Source organism: Cyprinus carpio, chromosome B9 (assembly GCF_018340385.1).
Source record: "Cyprinus carpio isolate SPL01 chromosome B9, ASM1834038v1, whole genome shotgun sequence".
Taxonomy (NCBI): Eukaryota; Metazoa; Chordata; class Actinopteri; order Cypriniformes; family Cyprinidae; genus Cyprinus; species Cyprinus carpio.
The window spans coordinates 17,540,491-17,560,409 of NC_056605.1; the positions used below are offsets into that span (position 1 = coordinate 17,540,491).

A 19,919-nucleotide genomic window follows, 5' to 3' on the forward strand; every position below is an offset into this window, starting at 1 on the left:
AGACATGACTCTGTAGTGTTAACTTTCATTCTAGCTGTATATGCAAAGTGGATACAGGGAAGCAGGAAAGGGTGAGAGATGTTAATGTGACGGTGGCAGTTTGGTTAGATTTGGCTTGAGCTGTACAAGCTGAAAATGCAAAGTGTCAAAGCTAAAACATGTTTGCATGCAATGAATGAAGCTAAGAAAAGCAGCTTACCTAGTACACTACTTCCCTCTCGGATTTCAGCTGATGCAGTTTGAGAATTCTGATCAGCCTTTCCGACTTCTTCTGTTTCTCCATTGGTGGCTGAGTCGAGTCCAAGGACAATGCCATGTTTCTGGACAGCAAAACAGTTTAATATTAGTATACTTCTTATAGAAACAAATTCAGGTTAAATTCAGATGCACTGGACCTAGATTTCTTATTTTTAAACATGTATTTGTAGATAATATAATTATGATCCTGTTCATTCAATCAGATTGAGTGTTAATGAATCAGTCTCAATTTACATTATAGTATGGGTCTTAGCATCTGTACATTACTAAAAAATAAAGTTTTTTCGTTAGGAAAATTTGATGAGAAAAGAGTGAGCCCTAGTTTCACCACACATATCAATACCTTCAAAATGTCTTTGAGCTGAACAACCTCATCTCTAAGTTCATCCCGCTCATTTCGAATGGCATCAGAAAATTCCTTCTGCCTTTCTAATGCCTGAACAGCACCAGAAGGGATTTGGCCAAGAGGAGAAAAAGAAGGTGAAAGCAATGAAAACATCAGTGCTGCAGACAACAAGAACAGTTTGGCAATGACAGACAGCTTGTAGGAGGAAACAGATGTGGAATCTAGCTAATCTACAATTATATGTTTGAAAGATAAAATTACAATGAAAAATACAGTTTTTACAAGAGTTGGATACTGAGGGATCATACCCCAATTTTTTTATTCTTCCACTCAATAGTTTCCTGGAGGTCAGAAATCTCCCTAACATAGCCGTCTTGCTTGAGCCGTAATTGACGGATCTCCTATAGAGAGGTATTGTGCATGGAAGAAGGCCAAAGATGAAGGAAGGAGAAAAGCTGTTAAAGCAGATGGGCAGATAAGCCAAGCATTTGAAAAGGACAAAGGTTTAAGCACAGACATAAATACTACAATACTCACAGTGAGAAGTTCTTCACTCTGTTTCAACGTCTCCTTCAGTTCACTGAACTGAAACTGCAGTATGCTATGAGCATGCTTCTCTCGTTCAAGGTCCTAAAATATCAAACTGCCTTTAGTGTATTTTTTACCCTTTAAATTGAATATTTAACAGTGTCATCACTGAGATTAAAGTACAAAAACACCATTTGTACTCCATTCTATTTCAATAATAAAATGACAAAAAAAGAATACAAATAATAAAAAAATTAATTTCCAATTAAAAGCACTCAGTATTTTAACAATCTATTAATTGTGGTTCGACAGCATATTACAAAAAGAATTACTGCAACTTATTATAATGCACACCTGACTGTACAGACCTTACACTTTTCCTCAAGCTCACGGCGTGTTTCAAAGAGCATCTCCTCCAGTTCCATTAAAGAGTCTTTCAAAGTGTCCACTTCATACATCATATTGGTCTTCTCATTGTCCAGCTGTGCATTGGAGACCATGGCCTTACGGTACTTTTCCTCCACTTCCAAAAGGGAATCCTTTAAAAAGTCAGACACCACGATGAAAACCAGCAAACACTCAAAAACACATGTCTGTGTATGCATTTCAATACCTCAACCTCTACATCAGTCTTGAACACAATTTTAAACTAAATTACTGAAGAGGGATGTGTAACGATATGTTTTGGAGAATAAGATAAAGTCAAAGATGGAAGCAAGGCAGAGGAAATGAGGCTATAGACTTCAGTGGCATAGACATATAAACATGCAAGACGAGAACCAGATAAGAACCAGAGACTAACATCATCTCATGATGTTTCTGATCAGCCACTCGCTGGTTAAAATGCACAAAATTTGTTGTTCGTTTGCCAGCACTATCATATATAAATCAAACAAAGTAGGTTCTCGCTGGGCTTTTGACTGGCACTGTCTTTACCAGCCATGTACCTTGAGCTCTTTGAGGTTCTGCATGTGCTTTGCCTCCACATCTTGAATCTGATCCTTAAGCTCATGGATCTCCTGAATGAAAAGCATGAAGAGTGAGGATGAAGAGGAAGGATAAAGGATGCAGTGGAGGAAGAGCAATGGAAGGGTAAAGAACACCAGACTTTCAAATGAATTACTGTGCAAAAAAAAACAAGTACAAAGCTGTAGAAAATAACAGTGAAGCAGATCGTAGAAGGTGGTCGGTCCTGCTCCTGAAGAGTTCAACACACAAAAATCTTAGTTATATTGTTCAGGTGTGTTTGATTAATTTGCCCAATATGTAAACAGCAAAAGCATACCATGAAATCATGTGGTTCTATAAACCTACTGCTTAAATTTAAACTGCCACAAGACAGAGAGATCAGGACACACACCTTGATTTCCCTTATGGATGCTTCTGTGTCAGCAGAGATGGATGTATCGCCACTTCCTCTCCGTGAGGACGTCCCACCCAGAGAGGTAAGAGTGGCGCCAGAGATAGTTGATGCTCGTGAGGATCCCTAAAAATACAGCAAGTCATAGGTCACATCCCTTGGTTATAGGGTTTATCATGAGAATATAGGCTTAAATGGTTAAAAAGATAAACAAATCGGCAAAAAAAAGAGAAAGTAAATCACAAACCTTTTCCAAGTAGTCTCGCTCTAACCTGTCATCAGCCTGTAAATAAAAAAGATGAAACACAGTCAATAGATTGTGTAGTCTTGCAAAAATTGAATCAAGCCATCGAGCCTCTTATTCATTCATTCAGATTCATGCTGTTCCTTGAAGACATGCTGTTAAAACAAAGTTAGTAAAAAAGATATTTCCATTAGAGGAAGAAAATCAGTCCCAGTCAAGCTGAAAAGGTTCAAACCACAATGATAGTATTTGATCAATAATCAATATGCAACCATCAAGCAATTCTGTAATTAACAGGGTGCTGCGAATAGGTCTTTTCAAAATAATCTTGAATTATAATATTAACAATTGGAAATTTCTATCAAGCATCAGACTTCTGTGGTTTTCTGCACAAAACCCCTTTTCATGCAGACCATCACCTCAATTCAACATGCCACTGCTTGTATGCATAAACACACACACACACACACACACACACACACACACAATTTAAACTAGGGCATCAACCACCACGAATCACATGAACCCGAAGATTTCACTCTCATACCATTGACAGCCTCCCATTAACGTTTGGCAGGTCAGGAATGACCACACGGTCAAGGTCTCTAGAGAGCCCACTGATACTAGCTGAGCTGCGCATAAAACTAGCCACTGAGCTGCTGCAGTCCTCCTGGAAACCACCAGATGGCATCAATTAACATCAATGCACGAGGTATTTCAGCTATTTGTGAAGTCTCAACTGTCCAAGTTTAACAGTTGGCTTTTTGCATGCACCCAAAGAAAGAATGCACACAAACACACACATCACCTCAGATGTCCTTTCTTACACTGTTTAAGTAACGCAATCCTACTTAATAAGGTATAAATCAATTAATTAAACTTATTTATTATAATAAAAGCATATTTATACACTGATTTAGCTAGAAACAACAATCAGTTTCACACAGTACAGGATTTATGAGACATTAAAAGCAAAAGCCCCAATGAACTGGATGCTTGTAGCTGTAACTGTATCTATCACCGAGAAAGCAACTTGTGAAATATAATTGTGATAGTCCATGATCATCTCGGGCATCAGTGACCGTGAAGTTGCTCACCACTGGACTTCCACATGCAGAATTTGCTCTGGACGAAGTCCTAGAGCTGGAGCCCAGGACACCACTGTATTCAGAGGACTAGAGGAACACACACACACACACACACACACACACACACACACACACACACACACACACACACACACACACACACACTATGAGAATTTGAAGAATCAGAAAGACGGATCAAGAGAGACGATGTATACAAAATGGATTTGAGATTGTCAGACATTTCAGGCCTGATAGTCACTGCACATCTGTAAGAGTCTCAAGCAGTACACCTTGACAACATACATGCCTGTCATTGTCTTAAACATCCTTTGTTAGAAAACAAGCTTGACATGAAATACTTCACATTTAAATTTGTGCCATACTGCATCTAAAATGATTTTAACCTGCATTTTGTTAATTTCTTAAGATTATACATGCAGCTATTAATTTGAGAGACAACATGTAATATATTTGTACTTTTTGAATGGTTCTGTGGTACGGCAAATCAATTAAACCAACCAGTGAAATATAATAGTTTACATATATAGTTTATGATGATTGCTAATATATATTTAAAAACACCTAAAATACTTTCCTTTAAACATTCATGTCAATTTTAACCAAAAATCTTGATGTTTATCAAAAGATAATATCATGAGACAATGTTAAGATTGTCAGCTACACAAATATAAAGCACTCTTAGTTTTACAGAATTAACAAAACACATTCAAAGCCTTTTTAAAAGAATTCAAAGCCTCCAGTCCCACATGTTTAATGTGTTAAAGCATACACAAGTAATATTTTGAGAATGCTATGAGTGGCATTATAGCATTAATTATTATGAAAAGAGAATATTACAAAAAACAACAATAACAACACCACACTTGTTGGTTAGGGAATTGAGTCCACAGGTTAATAGGGTGCAATTTTCATGCACATTTACAGTTTAGCTCTATCATTCTTACAGCACGAGCACTGGCGCGTCGAGAGCCACTGTAGAGACTGTCCTCATATACAGAGCCCTGATGACCGACAGATATAAACACACAGCAGAGAAACAACATTTTTATCACCTTCTCACGCCTTGAGGTCTTACCCATAACCACTCTGTGCAAGTGAGCATGCAAACTCTCTCCACACTCTCAGTTCTCCTTTTTTATGCACAGTGTAACAATAGTCTTTCATCACATTCAGATGATCACGTCATTTGATTTCTGTCAGGTTGGTGAGGAAAAGGTCTATAACTAGTTATTAAAGGTGAAGTGTGTAATTTTTCAATATTTTTATTCATTTTTATCCTAGTTTAATATGCTGAGATTGCTATTCATAGGACAAAACCCCTTTTAAAATGTCAACTGACTGATGAGCTAATAAAGTAGAAGTTAGATCAAGATTACAGGATCACAAAATATTGGTTAAAATTTTTCAATATCTACCAATAAAGAAGCATTGTAGTCATTAAAATAACTACAATAGGTTTTTGTCAAGTCTGGTTGGGAAAACAACTAAACAAAAAATACATATAAAATTCCATCACACACTTCACCTTTAAGGACTACAAGTCAAAGCCAAAGCACAAGCAGTTAGCTCAGTCCTCAGGTGTTTGTGGTCTGTGTGGGTTTAAGATCTAATAATCCCAGATGACCTTCTGTGAAAGTATTCAAAAGGTGTGTACAGAGCTGCACATATTATTGTACAGGAAGTGCTGTGGGGCAGAGGGTAATATGAGGAGCAGCACAAACCCTGTGCTTCCTGCTGTGCAGCAAAGACAACTAAACAGACAGAAGAGATGAACATTTCAAATACAGAGTGAAAGTGGAGAATAATTACAAAAAAGGTGGACATGACAGGAAAGAATAATACAAGAAATCAGAAAGAGGGGATTTAAACAGTGGAGAGATACTCAGGAGCACGGAAGGAGCGGATGAAGATGACCGACCTGGTAGCCATTGTAGGAAGGGGCTTGATGTTTAGAGGAATAACTACTGCTGCTGTACAGTTCAGATGAATAGCAGGCTTTCTAAAATGATGGGAAATAATGTAGATGATTGAATGATGAACTGATGAAGACAGAAGCGTGAGAGATGTACAGAGTGATGGAGGGAGAAAAATGTTGACGGAGACCATTTAACTGTTTTACCATGCCATAAAATGTGCAATGCAGGGGCATCATGCCAGCTGAGGAATGGTACTAAATGGGCTTTTCACACTTGAAAATGTTCACCCAGGATCATTTTTTGTAACATTTTTGCAATAATTATCTTATTTCATGCTGCACATTGTTTATACATTACCCAGGGTTGAGACTGCACAGTTCACATATTTGGCAATGTAATTTGGAGATAAAAAGATGTAAACACCACATAGGGCAAAAATGTTTGTGTGAAAAGCCATTAATTTTGCTACAATTCACATGCATAAAACTGTTGCATAGAAACAAACCTGTATTAATTAATCATATTCTATTTTCAATTCTAAGTAACTACCCAAACTCTTCAGGTTATTCATTTGGTCTAGCTGGTCTGCCGGACTGGCCAAGCTGGCTGGCATGCTGGTTTCTCAGCTTGATTGTTTAAAACCTCTTTAAAACCAAGCAAACCAGATCAGTCTGAACAGGTTGGAATACCAGCAAATCAGCTGAAAGTGTTTGTGTGTTTTATTTTTGTGTGGTCAACCAATATAGATTAAAAAAGGCTGTTGCAGTTATCGTTAGATATGTATCATCGTAGTGATACAATGCTGCAAAATATTATATTTTACATAACATTTACTCAATTAGAAATAATTTGAATATAAAAATTAATAAAAAAAATTGAAATTGTAAAATAAATGTATACTACAGATAGCAACTTCTTGATTTTGTAATATCAATAAATAAATATAAAATTAAAGTCACTTTAACGTTAAACACTTTTTTGCCAATGCTTATCATAAAAATAAATAAATAAATTAGCCCACCCATATGTTATTTTTAACAAATCCATCATGCTTTTTCAAAGACAGTGGTAATAATCCACTCATGTTAGATATATTTTCATGTTAATCACACAACGCGATGCCGGACTGAGACCCACCGACTGCCGATCAAGTCTAGAGGAGCGAGACATTTTGCTCTCATCACTGAGTCTGGAGCTCTGCGCACAAATACACAGAGTCCAGTTTACAATCTTCACATTCATCTGTACCACATCACACCAGAGTTAGTCATACTGCTGCATCATGAATTAACACCTCAGACTCCTGGATGTCATAACAGGTGAACCAACACACTAGTTAATACTCAAACACCATCATCACACGGTTATTTGGGCCACTAACCCGACTAGACAATGTGCTGAGATCATCATCATAACCATTGCTCTGTGGGATAGACAAGAAGTCACGATTGATATTATATCTTCTTGTTACAGAACATACAGATGGTAGACAACCAAAATGAGTAATACCGCCGCGCGTACCGCCGCCGCAGGGCCGCGGCGTTAACTTCAAGTCAGTCAAGTGTTAAAATCCTTCGCGAAACTACTACCAGGTGGCGCAAAGGGACGGATTGCGAACTGAATGTAATTGTAAAATGAGATAAAAGGAGGAGGTAAAACAACAATAACATTATGATATAACATTGTACCATCTTTAAAAAAACATAAAAAAAATGTACAGTGAGTTAATTTCAAAATGTAGGATAGTCTTAGGCTACAGTCTACTCATCAAAAATTAAAAGAAGACCTTTACACAAAGGATCTTATGCTTGCTATTGTTATTAAACAGTCATTAAATATAAGGCCTATATATACGGATAAAAAGCTAAATGTTTTTCATTTCGGGTCATTCTTGGTTTAAAAAAAAAAATCCTTCAGGTTCCATTTGCAGATAGAAATGAGAACGGTCCAGCATTTAGCAATAATTATGATTCATTCTGTTATTATTCTTGATTTTTCAAACTGCTAACACTTTGCATTTTTGAATTATGCCTTTACTGTGTGACCAAAAATTTTGTATTTTCTGTTTCAGCTGTTTGATCGCGCTGGTGCCTCGCGCACATTAATTGGAAACAGTAGCCGTTCACCGTGCCATTCGGCGCGAGCAGCGGTCCACTTTGGCATATTTTTGTTAATTATGATTTTTAATTTTTTCCCCGTCGATACTGAAACACGCGTGAACTACAAAGCCTATTTTTCCTAATGAATAATAGTTAAGCTTGAAATAGGCAACATCACGAATATGGAAACGTTTTGTTTTTTTTAGAATGAGAGCCCAACCTTACCTTATGGTTCGCTTTATATTATTATTCATTAATTTTTTTTTTTTTTGTTTGTTTATAGCTAAGCCTATATTATTATATACTTAGGAACAGAGTCTGGGCCTAATCTAGGCTATCCAGGGTTTTTTTTTTTTTTTTTTAATTTTCATTGCATCTGAAAATGACTTTGTGCAGCACATTCACGCTCAACCTGCCTCGCGCGTTGCTCAGCGGACGATTTAAAAATGTTTGATATAAAGGTTGCTGTCCCATTTTATACAGCAATTGTTCATTTAAAAAAAAAAAATCGAATTATATTGTTAGTTCTAATTATATTGTTAACACAAGTTAATTTAGGCTATTTAACATGCACTGTGACATTTTACCCTTTTTAAATTATAAACTCCTTGAGATTTTAAAGTCAGTTTAATAGTATTGAAGTTCAAGTTTTTAAAAAAAGGTTTTAAATGCTTAAATTATTTCTATGAATTAATAATATGTTATCAGGTTTTAATTGCTTAAATTATTTCTATGAATTAATAATATGTTATCATGTTTATTCTTGTAGAAAATAAGTGTTTGTTCTTTAAGAAAATAAGGGAAAAAATAGGGGGCGATCCAAATATTATTCATATTTGTTTTGCTTCACCTATTTATGTAAGCTACAATTATTCTAAAAAAAAAAAAAAAAAAACATAACGTAATTAAAAGTGCCATCGGCCTGAGTAAATTTGACCATTATAGAATTGTGACTTTAAAGGTTAGTGATTTAGGAGGTGAAAATACTGTGAAATTACAAATGTTATGGGATTTTAAAGCATAACAACTGAAGGGCTATGAAACGTTAGCCCAGTGGTTCTCAACCTTTTTTTTCCAACGGGCCGCACTATGGTGCAAGTGCAAGTCTCGCGGCCGCACGCATTTACATATTACGTTATCAATACAAACCAACCTGATTTATAATATTATAGCCTAAATATTATGATATTTAATCGATTACATTCATTGAAATAAATAATTCTACTCCCCAAAAAATAAAACACCTGATGCTGTCGGGAGCTGACCAATTTTGTGAAATTCGGCTCGAAAGGAGTAACAGCACAATGAAGTTGCGATTGTAAGTTGCAGTCTGTAAGACGCGCACGGGAGCATGACTTGACGCGCGAGACTGCAGAAAATGTGCGTTCACAAATGTAGCCTATGTTGATCCAAATATGGAAAGCACTTTCGAATTTAATAATATGAGGTTCTCTCCAGAGATGTTTTGCCACATTTCTGCAATTAAGGATGATTGCTGCGTAGTATGGGTGTTTCTATTTGCCTGAACTTCTTCAAGTGAGTTGCGGGGGAAACCGAAAATCCAGCACTCTCATTCACTTCTGATACTGCGACTATTCTTGTTTGTATGTGTTCATTTGCTGGCATTTTCACACTTCTTTTTACTCCCTTAAAAACAAATTTGTCAATTCTGATGTTCAATTTTTACCGAACTAATGGCTGTTGATGACTATTTGAATTGAATTCTGCCAAAGTGCGCGCTTGTATGTGTTCATAAAATGCGGAACGTAGGTCTGCTCATGTCTGAAAATAATATATGAAAAACAAAAGAATTTGACATATAAACATTAGGCTATAGCTTATATTTTTTTTAGTACATTTTTAAATGAATGTATAAACTGAAATGAATTGTAAAACTGAAAGTTATTTTTTTTTTAATTGTGTTCAGCATGGTGGGCCGCATTTGAATTTGTGACGGGCCGCGGGTTGAGAACCGCTGCGTTAGCCAATAAAGCATTTTTTTTAAACAATGGCACTTAAAGTTTTGAACTAAAATATTATTTCAACCATATAGCCTGTGAATAAACAAAATGCATACTTTTCAATGAAAGAACACTGAGAGTTTGCTTCTGGTGTTTGGATTTGTACTTCAATAATGAGCTCCAAGTTTAGGAATAGCCAACACGGTTTTTTTTTTTTTTATTTCTCTCTCTCTCTCTCTCTCTCTCTCTTTAACTCTCTATTTAATTAACAGCATTAACTTACAATGAAATACATCTTCCTTCAGGTAGACTGAATGTTTTTCTGTCTTGCTAAATGTTGGGCTCATGATCAGTAAGTTGTATTCGCTCAAACTGATTTAGTTAAATCAAAATTTGCGGACTTTGAAGCTGGGCGCAGTTAGCGCGAGTCACGCGCTGTGAAGCGGGAGCAGCTGATGGAGGACTCCGCTTGGTCTTAAAGCCTTCCGCAAACGCTACGTTCACAAATAACAATGGTTTTCGTAAAATAATGATTAATTATCAATTGATAATTTGTTATTATTATGGTCTTGTGAAAACAATAATATGGGCTGCGGGAAAATAATGAATAAAAAGAGTAAGGGTGCTGTGAGTGCAGGCATGTTTCAACACAGTAACATGAGAACACACCGTTCCTCACAGCCAAAAAACAGACCGAATTCAGTCCAGCTGGAGGGGGTTGGGGTAGTTATGTATAGCTTGTGGGGGTCGAGATAAAGGTGTGAATCTCTTGGTCTTTCATATGGACAGTGTCTTATGACGGTATCAAACTTGCAGAACAGGTTTAGATAGGACTCGTCATTTTGGTTTAAGGGCAACTTTGAAGAAAGGTTTTGATCCACTTCAAATGTTGACTAATGTATAGCAATATAGTTTATTAGTTATTATAACTTCAGAGGAAGTTGCCTTAACTCAATAAAATAAATAAATAAATTCGCAAACGACATCCAGACCAGTCCAGACATCAGTATGATCCGTCTATGATGTTTTATAGGCTTTTTTAGATTTGGGAATACACATGCGTTACAGACATGACAAAAAAAAACTTTTTGGAGAATTATTTATTATTATTAATTAATAAATTTTTTTTTTTTTTTTTTTTTTTATTTTTTAGCCTATTTACAATGCACAAAACAGAAGCAACAATATCTGCAGAGAAGGGTTGGCCATTCTCAAAAAAAAAAATATCAATTTTATTTCAATTTTCGTTTTTGTGTTTCAGAGGGAAAAATCAGTGTTAAGGCATCTCTCCATTACAGACCGTTCTGAAAGAAGAATTTATGCAAACGCGTATAAAATGCTTTAAAAACTTTAACAGAGATGTCTAGAGGCTATTTAATAGGTCTGCCTCCCATGTAAGATTTTTCTAGTTACTAGTCGTTCATTTGTCATTATTCAACTAATCGCAGGATTATATTACATTTACATATATAATCCATAATGAGCCTTAATATATTTCGCGCTCAAGCACATGCATTAAGTTTGCCCCAAAGCACAGGCAGAAGTAGCCCAATAATTGTAAAAAAAGGAGACATTTTAATTATTTATTAATAAACAAATGTTTTCTTGTCGGCTGCAAGATGAAATTCACAGTGCTGCCTCTCTCCACATGAACGCGCCTTTAAAGAGACATACAACCTTCACAGATTACACAATGCTTTCGTTCTGAATTGATTTGTTTAAAAGACATTTCAAGCTTTCTGTAGATATATTTCTCATGTATGTGAGACACCACAATTTTAAGTTAATTCATTATCAGGAAAAAATTCAAGTGATCTAGAGGGCGCCTCCCTGTCCTGCATGTGCATTAATAATTTTCGCACAAACACTTAAATATGAATAGTTATTCACATTTTGCATATGCATTACAACGTAAATTATTTTTTACATGCAATTATCCAAAATAAAACCAAACAAGATTTGTAGTGAAGATAAAACAAATAAGAATAAATGCTGCGCATGCACTCAGCATCACTCGCGCCGCGCAAATCTTGCACGCAGACATTTTACACACCTGCATTTAAATGCGGCTGCAATTTTTTTTTTTTTACTTAAATTCTATGTAAGCAAGTAACGGCGGCTCCCTTTAAAATCACTGAAGTTGTCTATTAATGAAGCTCTTTTTTTTTTTACATCATTTGCAGTTTGGTGATTATACTGATTGAACTTGAGTTTAATCATGAGGACGTTTTATTAATCCGTCCATTCTTTAGAATTTCAATGATTTAGCTAAATCGTGCAGGTTTAATTTATTCGTTTCTTGTTTTAATCAGGCCTAAATAATGGGAACGAAATTATACAGTGCCTCACGTTTACTAAAAGAAAATAATTTATAAAACAAGCAACAATTTCTTACAGACAAATATATTTTCCCAAGTTTCTTTCTGTCAAAATAAAGGACAGTTAACGAATAACAAAAATGCATGTTGTTTTATTAAAGGAATTTTAAAATATAAATTAAAATATAGGCCTAATATATGAGAATATTGACATTTTGCATATAAATCCATGTAGCCTAGCTCACTAAAAATAGGCTACCACTTTTAATGCTTTGATGCAAAGTAAACCACAATTTATTTTGAATAATATAACACATAATTCATTTTATATAAATAATACTGCACACCTATTAAATGTGTCAAATCTAAAATATGGTGTAATACTGTGTAGCTTAGAGATATTTTAAGAATTGGCTAAGGCACAGGCTTGACATTTATCCTGCTTGAATTCGTTCTAAGAAATGCACATAACTTCATAATTACCAAACTGTCATCTGTGAATATTAAATATTTTTAACTATAGTGTTTTTCTTTCATTTTCCCTTACTGCAGCCGTCAAATGTAACACATCAGAGAGGCAAAACTGACGTCTATTTGCGAAAATGTGCTTTGATGCGCTTGTTTGAAAACTTGTGATTAAAGCGCCACTCAGCGGTCAAAAGCTGCAAATGCACTTTGCAGACGCCGCGGCGGCGGTACGAGCGGCGGTAGAAGTGACGTTTTGGATGTCTACCTACTGTACGTGTTATGTGCATAAGTGCTGCGAACGTACGGTTTTGGAAGAATGTTTCTTCTTTTTCTTGGACTTCTTATGATAGGAGGAGGCCTGGGGAAGCTGGACAGGATGGTGGGAAATGGAAGTAGGATTAAAACTGCAGAATTAACTGCTCACTACTTCATGGATGTGAACATGCAGGTGAAGATTCAGACACATAACAAAAATGTTATGGTCTCATATGGTTATATTTGATAAAATCCAGAAGACAAACCACATCCCCTTCACTTGTAATGTTGATGAAACACTTCAAAACATCATAAATGTAGCATCAAGTATTAGCTATACTTAGCTGAAACACACCACAGTGCAAAAACAAAAATGTCTTGTGAACTCAATTATGTGCTCATTTTACTTTCACAGGAACCTGAAAGTAATGACATAACATCCGTGCCCGAAGAAACATTTCCCACCCTGAGATTCTTACCACGCCGTAAGCACCCGCCGCATCCAAATCCAACTGCCCAGACAAACAAAACCACCATCAGCATGAAGAACATTTTGGACTGTTTTATAACCTTAGAAAACACATAGCGTGCACACACTCATATACACCTACAACAAACACTCTGACCGACAGCACAGAAGGTTTATACCAGAGGTGTCCAACTCCGTTCCTGGAGGGCCGCAGCCCTGCAGAGTTTAGTTGCAACCCTGCTCCAACACATAAACCATGCAGTTGAGCTTGAAGAACTTGGATCAGGTGTGTTTAATAAGGGTCGGAGCTGAACTCTGCAGGGCTGTGGCCCTCCAGGAATTGAGTTTGACACCCCTGGTTTATATGAGGAACTATACAGTTACACTGATACTGACCCGTGTGTTGCTCCTGCCCCCCACTGACATCTGTTCTTCATCATCTGACACGATGGACAAAAAAAAGGTCAAATTAGACGGAGTCCACAGTTAGCAAGAGTTTAAAGACATAAAACTCATCACCGTGTACATAAACAGCAAATCAGTATGTACAGAGAGCCCCAAAATAAGTCTGACTTTAAATAATTGCATTTGGAATAAATTCCAAGTGTATTTGTTTTTCTGGAGGACAAACTTGTTGTGAAATGTTTTGCATGAGAAGTGTTTGTGGAAGTGGTTTAGGAAGACAGACAGAGGAAAGACAAATGTACAAACCGAAGCATGTCTCCGTGAGACACGTGTATATCGCTCACTGTCCTCCTGAGAAGAGAAGAGAAGAGAAGAGAAGAGAAGAGAAGAGAAGAGAAGAGAAGAGAAGAGAAGAGAAGAGAAGAGAAGAGAAGAGAAGAGAAGAGAAGAGAAGAGAAGAGAAGAGAAGAGAAGAGAAGAGAAGAGAAGAGAAGAGAAGAGAATAAGCAAGATGGCAAAAGAGGCACACAAGACTCAGAAAGGCTGAGCAGTTTATGCAAAGACAGCATGCAGATCAGTAATAACTGATGCAAGAGCAATCACGTAAAAAACAGATAAACCAAAAACTCAAGACAAAAAAAAAAAAGGTAAAAAGATGTAATACATTCACATTTATGTTGTTGGGGTCAGTAAGATTTTATTTGTACTTGTATTCAGGAAGGAATGCTTTAAATTTGTCAAAAGTGACCATAAAGACATTTATAATGTTAAAAAAGATTTATTTTATTAAATCTATACTGTTCTTTTGAAAGATTTTCAAAAATATACAAATATACAAAAATATAGTTTTCAACATTGATAATAATAAAAAGAAGAAATTTTACTTGTGCACTAAATCAGCATATTGGAATGCTTCTGAAAAGATAATCTAACACTGAAAACTGGCTGCTGTATTTAAATAGCTTAGTTATCACAAAGCTACATTTTAAAATAATAATAAGACTTACCAATTCTAATATTCCACAATATTACAGTTTTGACTGTATTTTAATCAAATAAATGCAGCCTTGGTAAGCATAAGACCTCTTTCAAAATCATTTAAAAAATCTTATTGGCACCAAACTTTTGAATGTTAGTGTACATAAAATATCTACAATGCCAGTAAACATATATGAAGAAAGTTTTATTTTATTTGTTGAAAAGTTGTGAAAATGCAAATCATGTAGAGGTATTAACCTAGTGTTGAGATGTTCAATCCTGATATCCAACATCAAACATGCTAATTATTAACAAATAGAACATGAACACATCCTGTATTGCAAACCCTATCATGTAAAAGTCACATGCTGCTGAAACTACAGGCTTAGAAAATCTTAAAACAGTGAATGTACCATCCACTGCTCAATGTCCCCCCATTTGCTGTCCAAGTTATCCAGTCCATAGTATTTCTAAAAAGAGAAATGCAGACGAAACAAAGAGAGAAAAATAAGGGAAGTTCATGTAACAAGAAAGCAACAGAAGGAAAGGAATTAAAGTACAATATTTAAAAAAAAAATGGTACATAAGTTGTCACTGGCGTGGTACCCTTTCAAAATATACTAATATGTACCCTTTAAGGCACAAATATGCAACTTGAAGTGGTAAATAAAGTACAAAGATGTACCATTTGAAATGGCATCACCCCAGTGACAGCCATTGTACCTTTTTCCTGACTGTGTAGAGTACAACTACAGCATCAGATGTCCTACCTTCTGCACCTGATAAATCTACATCACAGGAGGCCAGCAACAGGATCAGATGAGCAAAGCAAAGAAAGCCACCAGATGGGGAAAGGAAAGGGAAAAAGAGAGTGCATTGATTATTTGACATGAAAGAGTGCTAACCGAGTGGAAGAGTGTGTACAGTGTGCTCAAAGATAATGGAATGAAAAGGGAAAGCTGTTTTAGCAATTTGAAAGAAGTTTTAGCAATCTGTCAGCTCAGTGTCCTGTTACCTGGCCTTACATGTAAACTTACAGCTAGAGAAAACAACGGCAATTCACACACTTGACTCAAAGAACACATAAAGGTCAAGTGGATCAACAAGCAGCAAAATTCAATGCCAACACTGAACTGTCAGTCAGGAATTAAAAAAAATAAATTAAAAAAACTCACTGCGAGTTAAAAAAGCATTTGAATTATGTCATGCAACTGTTCAGATATCTGAGAACATACTCAAGAGTCACAGAGGGTCGTGTGATCTGGTATATGGGGTAAGTGGATTCTTTCTACTGATGTTTAAGGTTTCATTTAGTCCACTAATGATCAAACCAATGAACAGCACTGGACTAGTAGGCTATAGCAGTGTTATGTTTACACTAATACACTTTTGTATGTGTTCTTGTCCATTACTTTTTCACAAGTAACAATAAGATCAACATCAACAGATAAGCTGAAGATTCTTAAGATATCCAACTACTAAATGTACTAACCTTCTGCTAATGAGATAACTAAACACTGTTGATAGATAAAACCTATACAAAAGCAGTTTTCTAGCTAGAAAAGGACATCTCTTTAACAGCTGGTTGTTTATTTTGATAATTTAATCAAGGATTTGAATTTAATTATTATATAGTATAAACTGTACAGTGCAATAGTGAACACTTTCACTCTTACTTACTGAAAATCCACAGAATCTAACCTAACTGGTTTCCCCATGTGTATTTGCTCCAGTTTTGATGAGTGTTTATTCATCCAGTCCTGTAACAAAACGTCTTCCTTTGAATTACCTTTAACACTTTATGTATCAAATTAAGAGACTTTACCACAACATCAATGCTCTTTTGTTTCTGAACTCTCACAGAATTAGCCAAAAAACTAAGAAATTCTTATGGTTTTAGAAGAAAAGTTACCATGTTTTTCAAAAGGCACAAATAACCATGGCATGCAAACTGCATTTGGCACAAACTCAATAAACACCCTTTATAGAACCTACACTCAACCTTTTGAGTAGCACAAAACAGTTTCAGAACTCTTCATTAAGTTGATAGGTCATAGTCAACAAATAAACCAGAATAAAATACACTTGATCAGATCACCCGATGCTAGTTAAACTAGTACAGAAAATCAAATGCATCAATCAAATCTGTTACTTAATTATCAACACATTTAATTCAGTAATTTTATATCTTTCCATGCTCATCTAGTAATTTTAATCTCACCTTCCTCAGCAGAGGGGTCTGGGGTCTCCCATTGATCACTTCCCTAGCCCCTCTACGCACTAATCGCTTGCAGGCCGTCCTGATAGTCTTAAAGAGTCCCCATCTACCTCACGACTGAGGGAGACAGAGACCTTCTATGATCCCAATGATGCAGTCTGCCATAAAATTCAAACCTTTTTTGGATTAAATTCTTTCAGATCTATTTTATGACACAGCATCTTCAATCTTGAGTCATTGTTTTTGCGATCAGCATAATGATCACAATCAGATAGTGAGAACTGAGTGGAAACTGAATCTGTTAACCCACTGCAGGAACAGCTGAAAGCTCATAATCTACTTTTAAAGACTTGGCTGGAGATTTAAAGCCACATAACACACCCCTTAACATTCACACACACCTCCTGATCAGACCGGGCTTAACTCTGAATGCTATCTTATCTCTCAAGCGTAACCCAGGTATGCTTAAAGGCTGTGTTTATCTTCATTACATAAGTTTGTTGCGTCTGATCTCAGGTATCACAGTGTGGGTTTCTGATTGTCCATTTACCTTCGAAGGACCCTGAGCAACTTCATTCATATGCACTTAATCAAATGTAATTAAATATCTTAAGGAATCTACAACTTGTTTAAATTCATGCAACTGAACCCATGCCATTCATGTCCTATTTACTGTGTGCAGTCAGCTGCAGCAAATCAGCATCAGCAGTCACAGTGCATTAACACTAATTGTCCAGAATTAACCATATGCATATTCATGAGTTGGAACCAAATGTTGCCATTTCTTTAAAGGGGTCATATGATGTTGCTAAAAATAACATTATTTAGTGTAATAAAATGTGTTTATGCGGTTTAAGGTTCAAAAAACACATTTTCCACATACTGTACATTAATGTTTCTCCTTTATGCCCAGCTTTTCTGAAACGCATCGATATTTACAATCAGCTCATCGGTCTGAAAAGCGAGGTGTGCATTGTGATTGGCTGAATGCCTCAAGCATGTGACGGAAATGTTACACCCCTTAACATACTGTGACGAGTGTCCCGGTCAGAACACCGGCGCTACTAGACAAAAACAATAAAACCCATTATAAATGAGCCATTTGTTGCATCCAGTGGGGACATAATTACAGATTATAATGACTTAAACTGTGTTTTTACGCGTCCCTACTCCCTGAGCAGGGGAAATCTGTTGAAGTTACCTCACTTCGGAACATTCATTCATGGATTTGCGCTGCGCAACGTTTACACACGGACAAGTGTGACATCATATACCTCTGTAAATAAATACAATTTAAATTCAAGTCTCGCACACTTCGATGCACTTTGAATGGAATCATAGCAGTATATCCTGTGATGCCCACTTCGCAGGGCACTTATGTTCGAATAGAACATACGTCTGAAGCCATAAGGGAGACATACAAAATGTGTAGAGCAGGGGCGCAAGGACTGGAATTGAGAACCGCTGCTCTACACTGCTCAAAATTTGCGTTTGAATCATCAGTGGCAAATCCTTTACATATGTAAACGTACTTACAGACTGTGAGTCAGAACAGTACATTGTAGTCTACTCTTCCAGGATCAGGAGACAGTCCTCCATAAAATGTGCTGCACACATCTGAATATTTGGGTTAAACTGTTCTGGAACAGTGTTGTAAATACAACTTTACCACTGATTTCTAGTTGTGTCCTCTTTTTGAAGGCCAAACAAAGTATTTTTGCTTTCACAATGAAAGCAACAATGAGAATAAAAGTTAGGCCACCTTTCTTTGTGTGAACTTTTGGGCGGCGTTATGCAAATCTTCCCACATAGTGACGAAGATGTGGGGACATGTTGAAACGAGGTGTTTTAGGGGGGTGTGGTTGACTCTTAACTTTTATAAAGAATATCTCTTTGGGTTTGAGACTTTAGTCTTTGCAACTTTACAGATCTTCTTTATGCACCAAGAGCTTGCAACACTCCAAAGGGAAAAGAAAATTTTAAATCACATCATATGACCCCTTTAAATCCAGCTCTCTTTACTATGGGGAACGTTTAGGCAACAAACTGTTATAGTACCAAAAGCCTGACAAAATAAATGAATAACTCATCAACATCTATAAAGTCTGTTTGTAAAGACTTACAGTAACTATAACAGGGAGTTGAGAATGACCTGTAATCTTGGGCCAGAATTAGGGGTAAAAGGACAAAACCTACAGTAAAGCTGCAGGGTACTATAACAAAATGAGCATAAAGTCCAGGCAGAGTGTTATTTGAGCTATTTGAACAAATTCCTCAGACAACCTAATCAAAATCAATTGCATGTTATTGTACACTTACAAAGTGGGGCATTTGTTAATACTATTTTCATAGATAAACCTTTTTTCTTTATTTCTTCAGTGGAACACGAAAGATGATCATTTGAAAAATGTCCCAGGGTTTTGTTTTTCTTTTGTCCACGAACAAAGTTAATAGGGTCTTAAAAACATTGGGTCACCGCAATGACTTCCATTTTATTGTCAGTTTAATTTTTTTTTTCTTCAAAATATCTTCTGTGTTCTGAAAATTACAAAGTCATACAGATTTAGACATGAGGATGAGTAAAAGACAGAATGTTATTTTTGGGTTACCTCTTTAAGCTGTATTTAACATTGAATTCTTTTAAGTTTGTTTTTCTTTGTAAAGACCCCAAAGTGCTCATGTAACCTGTAATATTTCTGAGCATTAGCTGAGCAAATGCTTGTGTTCAAATGGGCTCTTAGAAAGGTCTTGACCCAGGGGGTGATTAACTGACCCTGATCCCCTTTACCCAGCCAAAACATGTCCTTCAAAGCGCAGAGCCCACAATCATGATGAAGATTAAACAAATTGAACATAATCGGCTGACAGTGCTGTGCAGGAGCAAGTCAACAAGACCATAAGAAAGATTCAGTTTTGAGAATAAAAGGCGGCCTTTTCCGCTGGCAGTTCAATAGGAAAATACCTTGAAAATATTTTGAGTGAACAAA

The 19,919-nt window shown here is 36.2% G+C and overlaps 2 protein-coding genes across 36 annotated transcripts in view; one reads left to right on the plus strand and one right to left on the minus strand.

The window, feature by feature from the left end:
* Window positions 1-19,919, plus strand: part of LOC109111021 (ubiquitin-conjugating enzyme E2 E1-like) — a 164,009-nt gene that overhangs the window by 31,167 nt on the left and 112,923 nt on the right. The gene's annotated exons all lie outside the window — the stretch shown is intronic.
* The window catches only part of LOC109066615 (leucine-rich repeat flightless-interacting protein 2-like), a 40,535-nt gene that overhangs the window by 9,407 nt on the left and 11,209 nt on the right, over window positions 1-19,919 (minus strand). For 4 of the 34 annotated variants that reach the window (XM_042731238.1, XM_042731210.1, XM_042731205.1 and 1 more), the window contains exons 3-23: window positions 15,485-15,502; window positions 15,128-15,184; window positions 14,043-14,087; window positions 13,728-13,778; window positions 13,342-13,374; window positions 12,912-12,974; window positions 7,143-7,184; window positions 6,899-6,958; window positions 5,764-5,844; window positions 5,567-5,596; window positions 4,790-4,846; window positions 3,834-3,911; window positions 3,284-3,406; window positions 2,740-2,775; window positions 2,493-2,618; window positions 2,080-2,151; window positions 1,501-1,671; window positions 1,142-1,234; window positions 913-1,005; window positions 602-694; window positions 200-320 (exon numbers count right to left, since the gene is read on the minus strand). In XM_042731238.1, coding sequence (XP_042587172.1) covers window positions 200-320; window positions 602-694; window positions 913-1,005; window positions 1,142-1,234; window positions 1,501-1,671; window positions 2,080-2,151; window positions 2,493-2,618; window positions 2,740-2,775; window positions 3,284-3,406; window positions 3,834-3,911; window positions 4,790-4,846; window positions 5,567-5,596; window positions 5,764-5,844; window positions 6,899-6,958; window positions 7,143-7,184; window positions 12,912-12,974; window positions 13,342-13,374; window positions 13,728-13,778; window positions 14,043-14,087; window positions 15,128-15,184; window positions 15,485-15,502 — 1,543 coding nt within the window. Of the gene's footprint in view, window positions 1-199; window positions 321-601; window positions 695-912; window positions 1,006-1,141; window positions 1,235-1,500; window positions 1,672-2,079; window positions 2,152-2,492; window positions 2,619-2,739; window positions 2,776-3,283; window positions 3,407-3,833; window positions 3,912-4,789; window positions 4,847-5,566; window positions 5,597-5,763; window positions 5,845-6,898; window positions 6,959-7,142; window positions 7,185-12,911; window positions 12,975-13,341; window positions 13,375-13,727; window positions 13,779-14,042; window positions 14,088-15,127; window positions 15,185-15,484; window positions 15,503-16,935; window positions 17,697-19,919 lie in introns of those variants that run through there. The other 30 variants (XM_042731239.1, XM_042731211.1, XM_042731240.1 and 27 more) reach the window with 27 other exon arrangements.